Source organism: Meleagris gallopavo, chromosome 6, assembly GCF_000146605.3.
Source record: "Meleagris gallopavo isolate NT-WF06-2002-E0010 breed Aviagen turkey brand Nicholas breeding stock chromosome 6, Turkey_5.1, whole genome shotgun sequence".
Classification (NCBI taxonomy): domain Eukaryota; kingdom Metazoa; phylum Chordata; class Aves; order Galliformes; family Phasianidae; genus Meleagris; species Meleagris gallopavo.
The window spans coordinates 29,623,613-29,634,213 of NC_015016.2; the positions used below are offsets into that span (position 1 = coordinate 29,623,613).

The 10,601-nt window shown below is 38.1% G+C and overlaps 1 protein-coding gene across 1 annotated transcript in view; it reads right to left on the reverse strand.

Annotated features, from left to right (window-relative positions):
• Nucleotides 1-858: 858 nt before the first annotated feature.
• The window catches only part of CDCA7L (cell division cycle associated 7 like), a 16,830-nt gene continuing 7,087 nt past the window's right edge, over nt 859-10,601 (reverse strand). Inside the window, exons 2-9 of the mRNA XM_003207124.4 lie at nt 10,102-10,242; nt 9,310-9,669; nt 8,398-8,472; nt 6,768-6,953; nt 5,348-5,479; nt 4,373-4,522; nt 2,567-2,703; nt 859-1,922 (exon numbers count right to left, since the gene is read on the reverse strand). Coding sequence (XP_003207172.1) covers nt 1,892-1,922; nt 2,567-2,703; nt 4,373-4,522; nt 5,348-5,479; nt 6,768-6,953; nt 8,398-8,472; nt 9,310-9,666 — 1,068 coding nt within the window. The 5' untranslated portion in view covers nt 9,667-9,669; nt 10,102-10,242 and the 3' untranslated portion in view covers nt 859-1,891. The remainder of the gene's footprint in view (nt 1,923-2,566; nt 2,704-4,372; nt 4,523-5,347; nt 5,480-6,767; nt 6,954-8,397; nt 8,473-9,309; nt 9,670-10,101; nt 10,243-10,601) is intronic.

Consider the following 10,601-nt stretch of genomic DNA (forward strand, 5'->3'; position numbering starts at 1 on the left):
TTACAGCTAATTATAGGAAACGCGTATGACTCCAACAGGCAATCAGGGAAACCATTACTCACACTCTTCACTAGACTGGAATAAAATCACAGCAACTCTTTTAGAAGAGAATTATTGCTCCAGAAAATAAGTCAAGGTGAAGGTCTGGAGTGATGACAAGCATGTAGTTCAACTGCTGCTTTTAAAAAGATAAGCTGAATTTTTCAGAGAATATTTTAAAAATACTCAAAAAGCAAAGCTACTAATCCTCCTGTTCTTATGAGTTGAAGTTTCTTTGTGTTGGCATTAGCAAACATAAGCTTTCCTTAAGATCCCACATAAACTCTCTTCAAGTCCACTATAAGCAACGATTTCTATGCAGGTTCGTATTAGATCACAATAAGCAGCTGTTTAAAGCTCAGTACTTCTGGTCTAGCACTACAGAATACCACTTCAACTCTTTGCCTACGTTTATTGCAGGTGCTAGGTGAGACATCCAGCTGGGGTCTACAGCTGAGGAACTGACTCCAACAATGCCAGTCATTTTCATAAATGTTATTACAGTATAGCAGATGGAAAAGAAGAATGCTTATGATATCCAATTCATAAAACCAAAATCAGGTCCAGCTTACTTTTGGACTTTTAATCTGAAAAGTAAACAGAAGACTACCAAATGGCAGGTGTAGCTTTTCTCTTGGCTGTTTAGTACTAACCCTTCCATAGTATGTGTTCCTCTCTGATTCTACTTCACAGTTAAAGGCAAAAGGAGGTAAGTAGCTTCACTGACAAAGCAGCAGATTTGCCTTACAAAAAAGCATTCCGAAGTATAACAGTAAGGTATTATATGTTGTTTACTCATCCTTCAGTGTTGCATTCATGTGTTTTTCCATATATTTATTAGTGCTATAATTCCTTCATTACACTGATTATGGGAAAGTAAATGGGAAACATCACACTGGCTGCCTGCAGTTTGACTCATAAAATCTTCTCCTCGATTATTCTTTATTATCTCTACAGAAAATGAAATACATATCATACATGAATTTGAACATAATCATACAACAATACAAAAGCGTTGCTTGAAATTGTTTGAAAGCTTAGTTGCGTGTATGAAAAAAGAATCCAACTATGACCTGTATTTCAAAAAAATCCTCAACTCCGTGGTTTAAACCAGTTAACTAGTAACAATATCTGTAAGGTGGCTGGGTCAGGCAGCAAGTATATCACACACAACTGCTACTAAGCAATTCATTTTCTTTAATGGGATGTGGTGGTTTTTGTTCTTTTCTCTATTGTTTTTATTATTATTATTATTTTTACAAAACACTTCCACTTTCATGTTTCAGTGGTTAATTGCACTTCAGATTAAAAAAATAAAATATTCATCCTCCCACTGGTAGGTTTCTATCAGCTTTGGCTGGAATATAATGGCATTCAGATGGAAGAACACGTTCAGAAAGCAAAGGCTGGAAAATTCAATCTTTATGGTCAAATTGAAACAAGCATTTCTTGGGGTGTTGGATTTTGATTGTTTGTAAACAGAGTATGTTTTACAGGTAGTTGTTAAACACTCTTTTTGAAACTTCATACAATTGCATAAGTAAAAATATTGCTCAAATTAACAAAGTTCTCCATCATGTAGTTGTATAGTCTTGTTAGAAATTAACCACTCTAAGGTTGAAGAGTGCCATTCCACTTAATGTATAGGTCTGTGCATGTAGATTTCTCTACCAAAACATTTTCCTGAGAGATGTTTTTTGCATAAGACCACATTAATTAAAAAATTCCACACATTGAAATGTATATACTAAACTCTAAAATTCTATTTTATATAAAACACAGTAATAAACTTTTGAAGTCAAAACTTGTCAACATATTAAACAGTTGCAGGCACAGCTTGAGTTCAGTGCTCTCAATTGTCTTCCACCAGTTGTTTTTGTAAACTAGAAGACATAAGAAAACAGTGTTAGTGTATTTTAGGAAACTCAGATTCCCCAAGAACATATTATTTCCATTTCTCAAGATGACAGTTTCCAAAACAACAACTCTATATGCTAGAAGCAACTCATACTGATTTCAAAACAGGGAAAAGTCGATTAGTTGTTTATGCAGGGCCTATGTCTCGCTTCAACAAAGCCAATCTCAGCCTAGGAAAATTTTGAAGAGATTTTTTTTGAAAGAAGGAGCGTCTATCCCTGGCAGAAGTCAAGTACTAAAGGGCTTCAGCATTTCTAAAAGGCCAACTGGCAAAAGAAGCTGCAACTTGGTTTAAAGCCCAGAAATTGAACAATTGTCATTAAAGCAACATTACCCATAAAATACCCAGCTTAAAAAGTCTCCATTGAGAATCCAAAATAAAGAAATACACTGCAGTTATTTGCTGTCTCAGAGACCAAATTTCATACTAAATTTAAGGTCACACAGTAATAAGGATTTGTAAAGCTATTTTGAAATGGCAAAGTCCAAAAGTAAAGAGACGTTTGTGCCCACTAGCTCTATAATGAAGACATTTTAAAAGTGCTCAACTCAAGCTTAGGCAGCAGTGTTGGAGACCTGAGCTGAAAGAACCACTGGGCACAATCCTCACCTTTCCAGGTATTCCTTCACGTTGTCATAGCCATAGAACTTGGCCAAATGGATGAGCATCCCTGTGGCACAGCGACCATCACGTTTGCGGCAGTAACTGCAGTTACACACACCGCGACAAGGAGGACAGATCCAGTCCTGCAAGGAAGAATGGGGGTGTCATTAAAGGCCAGCAGTAGGTAGGGTTATATTATCCTTTGCACTGCTCTAATAGACAGGAGTACGGCTTCCTTTTTGCCTTGTTATTCAGGGTAATCAACAAGTCAGCCAAACTTGTTATACTTTCCACATAGTGCAGGATTAAAATAAGATCATTACTACTCTGTTTGCTTCAATAGGTCTTAGTCTGCAAGCTCTGGCTCTCTGGATGACTTACTCATTATTAATTCAAAACAGACAAAAAGCACCTGTAATATTGCCTATCGCTCTCAGGGTTTTGGATACTATGACCTTGGATGCACCTTTGGGAGACTGGGCATGATGATGTTACATGGGACCAGAAGGGGCAGCAAACTGGGTGGACCAATTAGCAGAACTTTAAGCTAGATTCAATGGGGAAAGAGGACGTACTTTTAAGTGGCAGAGAAAAGGCAGCAAACATTGTCATTACAGGAAGCATCAGCAAAAAAAACTCAGATTTGCCCCAGAGAAATGTGGCAGAGCTCCTCCAAGAAGGTAACATGGCCAACTGTCCAGCTGTAGTGCCTCTGCAGCAATGCACACAGCACAGGGAATAAGCGGGAGGAGATGGAAACCCTTGTGCAATTAATTATAAAATTACGAACTAATTGCTACCAGGGAAACATGGTGGGATTTATCACAAAACTGGAAACACAAAACATGACTGAAGGCTACATGCATTTTAGAAGGGATAGACACTGCAAGAGGGCTGAGTGATTTGCCCTCTATGTTAATAAGTGGACAGACTGTGAAGAGCTGCCTCTGAGAAACAGCTATGGCTTAAAATTAGGGACCAGACCAAGAAAGGACACCTGGTGGCTATGGTCTACCTACAGGACACCTGATCAAGGGGAGCTTGTGGATGAGGCCTTCCTGCGTCAGCTACAAGAATCACAGAATCATTAGGATTGAAAGAGACCTCTGGAGATCACATAGTCCAACCCCTCCGCTAAAAGTTTTCTAGAGCATGTTACACAGGAAAGTATCCAGGCAGCTGTTGAATATTTCCAGAGAAGTAGACTCTACAACCTACTTGGGAAGCTTTTTCAGTGCTCTGTCATCCTCAAAGTAAATAAGTTTGTTTTTTTTCCTTCTGGTCATATGGAACATCCTGTGCTCCAGTTTGTTCTCATTATCTCTTATTGTCACTGGTGAAAAGAGCCTGGCCTCATTCATTTGACTCCCACTCTTTATTTATAAGCACTGATAAGATCCCCTTCTCAGTCTTCTCCAGGCTGAACAATCCCAGGTCTCTTAAGTCTTTCTTCATAAGAGAGAAAGTCTAGGCTCTTAATCATCTTAATGGCACTCCATTGGAACTCTCTCTAGAACTCTCTTGCTTTTCTTGAAATGAGGAGCTCAGAACTGGACACACTACTGCATATGTGGCCCCACAAAGACAGAGCAGAAGAGAAGGATCACCTCTTCTTAATGCACTGCAGGATACCATTGGCCTTCTTGGCCACAAATGCACACGTCTGGCTCATGGACAATCTGCTGCCTGCCAGGACACCTAGATCCTTCTCTGCAGAGCTCCTTTCCAGCAGGTAAGCTAAGTACAAGTTGCACAGCTTAATAATAAATCATACTATTTACACTTTGTTCCCAAACCTGAAGCTATACTTACTGGATCAAGCAGTGCTGATTTCACATCTTCCCCATATCTGTTTCGAAGACATGGTCCACAAAACTGCCCCCTTACACCTCCACAGCCCTTGTTGCGACAGATGGTCTTTGTATCAATTGTCTTTTGTCGACACTGGTGGCAAGTACTGCCCTAAAAAAGTTGGAAAGGAGGAAAAAAAAGCATGCTTAATTGGTTAACAATCCTAATACATCCGCTGACAGCAAAGCACAGACTTCAAACTAAACTAAAATTCAGCAATGAACATCTTAGTAAGAACTGTAAGTTTTCTCATTATTATCAATTATACAGTATTTCAGATGCTGGAGATTTTACCGAAACAGTACCTGTCCTTAGCTTTAGAGTCTCAGACTACATGAGGCTCATGCTACAGTTCTTATTCCCCACCCCAATTTGGCAGTGAGCTTATGTATGGTTATGGCATACTCGGAAAATGACCATCTCTGCTAATACAGCAGTGAAGAATAAACCACATAGTAAGATGATCCTCTAGCTGTTGATGACTATTAATAATAGCTAAACCAGATAAAGGAAAGGAAGGGTTGCAGCAATCTAGCTGGAAACTAGCCAACCCTTACAGAAATGCAGTTTCTTGAAGTATAAAGAGCAGCCAGGATCAATGTCATTTAGCTGTACAACCACAACAATTAAAATAAATAAGAATGAAAGATAATAGGTTTTCAACTCTTATCACTGAAGAGTCATAGCTGTAACAACTTCCATTTTATTCTATGGCAAGAAAGCATTTATTTGCAGAGGCAAAAATTTGTTGGGATAGTATTAATCAGTGTGAATAAGTCCACAGCAGACTGTCAACACTTTCAAGTCGTGCTTGTGCAATACAGTAGCAAGAGCTACGCTCTCCAGAACTTCAGGAAAGCACACCTTTCAGCAAGCATCACATATGCTGTTAGAAGACCATTAATGGACACTGTACAGAAAATATTAGCCACTTACTAGAACTTTGTCATAGATTTTGTCTTTAACAGTGATTGCAATGTTGTCCAAATCATCCTCAGTAATATCCTCTACTGGACGGTAAGATGAATACTTTGATGATCTCCTCCTTTTGCGCACGCCACAATTCCCCTGTCAAACAAACTAATCTCAACACCTTTTGTCTGGTAGCATGAAGACTGTCACCACACGTGATGACAAATTATTTCATTTATAATGCACATGTAACTTAATGGGTGTAGTCTACAGTCTCATGGATCACTGAAAGAACAGGGAGTAGAGTTGAGCAACCATCCAAACCTACCGGCCTGTTTTCTCTCCCCTACTCCTCAATCACTTCTCTATTTATTATTTAGTCTGTTTAGTTATTCCTTCTTATGGTTATCTCCTTGTTACTTCTCCCACAAAGTCTACTTTTCTGCTTCTTTTCTTTGCATTCCCTGTACACCTCTACTAATTTCATACTCTACTTCTTTCCTCACAAAATTAAATTATAGCCACTTGTCTTCCCCAAGCTTTGTTAATTCAGTTTCCTAGCATGTTTGCATATTGCTTTCACCACAGACAATCTCTAATATTCCACTAAAAATCTTTACTTAAGTTTTAGTTTAGTCCAGCCCTTCATTACTATCTTGCTAGTTACATGGAAAAGAGTCCTCTACTCACTAAATGCTCTTTTTGTCTTTCGTATATTCTCTATAATCCTGAATCGTGGACATCATTATGCCCATTAGGAGATTTCAATCATGTATGTATCTCACCTAATCCTGAGCCTCCCCCCTACCCCACGTGATACCACTTTTGTCTTCCATCTTAAGTCAAATCTGCTTTTTCCAGAACAGAGCTATTTTCATTCCATGTTTTTTAGTGGCCAGGTTCCTGCTATAATTGTTCATCTACGGACAGTGCTCTGGGAACTGGAAATCCAGTCCCTAGTATATACAGATACAAAGTAAGTCTTTTTCATAAAGACTATGTGGTAAATAAAGCCAAGACAAATGCAGATGGTTTCTTGGTGCAGATTCCCTTCGCTCTCAGTTTAATTATGCAATTCCTAACCTCTCTCTGCTATTTCCAGAGAGGAGTTTTTGCTATTTTTTCCTGAGCCTGAAGATTCGCCTTACCACTCCACTGTCTTGCCACTCAAATGCCTTATACATTTGGGTTCTAACAACTTTCAGACAACAAACACTAGAACCTAAGTAAACTGTCTTGTTATGCTTGGACAAGACAAGACACAACTACAGCCCAGAAAATGGATGAAAGTTGAGGCAGGAATGTCTGAAGACAATTTCTATTGCTAATCACAAATCAAAGGTTCTCATTAACTTCCTCCAGGAAGTGATGTCTACCCTAAGCATTGGCCAGCAATCTATATGAATGTTCCTCTTTAAGGAAAATATCAAAGTCTGGCAAATACCACGCTCAGGCTCCTCTTCAAGAGGTTTTCTTGTTTATAGCTTTGTAAGTGTTCTGCAAATCTGACAGCCGACATGGTAAATTTTTCCAAGGCAAATTTCTCAGGTGGACGAGCGTTTCTGGTTGGGTTCATGCGACGTGTTATCTGGCCTTCAGAAAACGTCCTCCTTGGTATTTTCTTCTGTTTCTAGGATGATGGAAAAAAAAAATCTAGTGATTGTAATTTCTAGTATTTTTCAGTTTCATTTGTAGTGTTAAACACCAGAAAGATTTCAAATGTCTGTTCCACTAGCACTCTTATGAATTCATTCTTCTTCTACTCTTTATCTGTTAAGCCAAACACGACCAATTTCTAGCAGATAGAAAATTTTCCCTACATGCTATACCTTTTTGCTCTTTTTAAAAGACCAGTTTTCACAGTCAGATTATATTTCAATTAACATCTGTACCAAACTGTACCAGAACTGTACCAAAACTCTATGGATGGCATATTGAGCTTAAAGCTAGTTCTCGTTGCTCTTCAGCAGCTGAAGGTTCATAAGTTCCCACAACATGAACAAACTTTTAATTAATAAGCCAAAGTCCAGGTTTTCTTTCATATTTTTAATCTTAAAGGGCCATGCAAAGACCATGAATAAATCTCCTCTTCTACATTCCAATGAATGGCAAGAATCTCTTGATATTATCAGACTTAATTACGGAATAACTGAATTCATGCAACAGGAGTCCTGCATGGCCACCTATCATAAAAATATCCATAAAAGCGTCACTATACTACATCTGACAGCTTGAAGAAGATGAAAGCAGTTATATCTGCTTGCCATCATATTTCCTTAGCAAGAAGTGAATAACACTTTACAAGAAGAGAGGTTGGAAGTCAAAAAACAAGCAGAAAGGAAACTAGAACGTTCCTGATGCCTTTTCGACCCCTCAAATAAAGACACTAAATGAAAGTAACATGCTATAGAAATATAACTATTCCTTGAATACACAGGCATGCATTTAGCCACAGCTAAATTCAAGACTTTCACAGAATTTGTAATTCTGATTCACATTACCACTGACACACAGCAACATTTACATGCTGGTTTCCTGAAGACATGGCTCTTCAATTTTACATCTCTTCAGTTTGTAACATGTGAAAAAACATTACAGACAGTAATCTACTTCTGGCTAAGAAAAGCTACAGTATCACTACCCTAGTTTCATGTTGAACTGGTTGAATTTTATCTGCATTGGGAAGTGTGGATTTTAAAAGAAAAGTCTATAAAAGAAAAATTAGCTGGGAAATTTAAAGGATCTAAACACGAAGGAAAGCAATTTTCCTAATTTGCACAAATGCAGATATCTGTCTAGTATCTCAAAAGAATTTCTGTGACAAAAATTATAAAGTACCATCTAATCTTGGTCTCCACAGTTCTTCATACAATTATCTTATAAAACACCATTTCCTCACAAAAACTTCAGTATTTGAACAATACCAAGAGCAAATCCGAAACAAAGTAACCAAAACCAAGGAAAATCCAAACAGAAGTTGGTGAAAGTGTTTTATCAAGAAGCATATTAATCAAAAGTCTAGCATAAATAGCCATCACCATTGTGGCACCATCTGTGCCAGTGCGCAGTCTTACCGAAGGAGTTGAGGCAGGTGTCTTCACTGGGAATAGGTCAGGTATGGAATTCAGTTCTGCTAATAACTGAGCAAGCTGAAAGAAACAGTAATATCATATTGAAAAGTTACTTCAAACTTGCATATTTTTGACATGCATCATCCAGCCTTTGTATGCACTCTGAGAAATACTTGAACGCATTAAATTTCAGCACATGAAAAACTTCAATAGGCACTTAATAAAGTGGGGCTTAAAAAAAGGGGCTTATTTATGTACGAGTGAAATAAAAAAATTCCACAGTTTTGCAACTTCACAGCTCCCATTAATTCTTACTGGAATATGGCAGCTAATATTACATTCAATTTTGTCAAAACAGCACTGAAAAAGAGTGTCCTCAATACTGATGAAGTTTACAGTTGTAAAATTGGAATTAAAAGGAAGGGTGGAAGCAGAGGCCCACACACACCTAAGATTTGTACAAATTGTGCCTGGAGGCTGCTGGAACAACGTAAAACTGGAAGATTCACAAAGGTCCGAAATCAACACGCTACAGTGCTAGAATTGCACACCACCATGAAAATTAAGATCTAGTGGAATTTTAGACAGGGGGAAAAGCATTTGGCAATGATCAGTCTCACTTCTCCCTTATCTACATACACACTTTCAGTAGTAGCAGTAAAGTATAATTAAACATCACTTTCCACATAACTGAAAAGTTATATTTATAATCCTTAGCAGTTTTGGGCAGGCTTTCCAACCAGTGAGTGGGCAGGCTTTCCAACCAGTGAGTGCAGAAGACTCAGATACAACAGGAAAGTAGAAATTCTATTGAATAAACAGCAAGAATGACCTAAAGGAACCCGATGGTTTTCTGATAGATTCCAAATTTAAGCCTGTAACACGGATACCTGTAACAGTGCTCATTAGTCTTACCATGGCTTTATTTTCTTTAATATTCATAGCTCTTTTAAGCAGAGCACTGGAACCTTCTTCCTGTGTTTCTTTCATGTCTTCTTCAGATTCTGAAGCAGAACCCTCTAGTTTGTCCCATCGCTTGCAATTTCTTTCATTTGAAAGAGCAGTGGAGGGTTTACTGTCCTTTAAAGGTAGCTTAGAAATAGCTTGTTCAGGCACTTTTTTCTCAGAAGACTTCCTGGTTGGAAACTGAAAGGCAACACGAAGACCAAAGCTTCTTTTTTTGGGAGATACTTTCTTCTTTTCCTCTTCCTCCTCTTCTCTCTCCGTACCCAATAAATTACCACGTTCTTCATCGCTCAAGTCTGACTTCATCGCCTACGGGCAGGGAGAACCATGTTATATTTGCTGCTATGACACACAAAATGTTATTTTTAATCACTAATTCTAGGCAGTAGCTTCACCATCCAAGTGCTACAAATTCACCCAAATCAACAGGTTTTACAAAGATAGCAGCATTCAACTTTCCCCAACACAAAGTCTGGGCACAGTGTACAGATACTACAGACAAGGCTATCAGGAACAGTATTGCCTACCAGTCAGCATACAAAGAGGGGAAGAACTTCTCATTTCTAATATGAAATACTGCACTCAATGAAAGTGGGTTTTTTTCCCTCTTTCAATATAATACGTATATTACAATATTCTTCAGTGTGTATAATGAACATCAGGGTGCATCGCTAACGCTGACTATAAGATAGAAATTCACATTAAAAAAAAAAAAGGAAAAAACCATCAACATATACATACTGCCTTTACTGGAACTACTTTCTTCTTCACATCCTCCCCACTAGATGCAAAGCCTTCAAATGCATCAGTTTCAGAATCAGTGTCTTCAGTGAAAATCTTCTGCAGCTCTTCAGTAAGATATCTGGACTGGTATCGAAGGCTCTGTAAAAATACCAGCCAGAAGCTATAAGAAACAGTCATACACAAAATAGTGACTAGTTAGAATGAACATGTTCAAAGGCTTGATCAAGTACCAACTAGATGATATATACTGTGAAGACACATTGCAGGCAAAGCTTGTCAAAAGAAGAAAAAAAAGTAGAAAACATTCAGAGTTTCAGCTCTGAGTTATTTTAACTTATTAAGTTGGTTTTTTTTTTTGGTCGTTTTGAGCACAAGAGGAACTGAGCTTGGTCTCATGGCAGAAACTTGATTACTTTGTCCTCTACTGCCAGCCAATAAAAATAAATTACCAGTTTTCTTGTTTATAAATTACGAGTTTGTTGTGTTTGCCTCTTCTG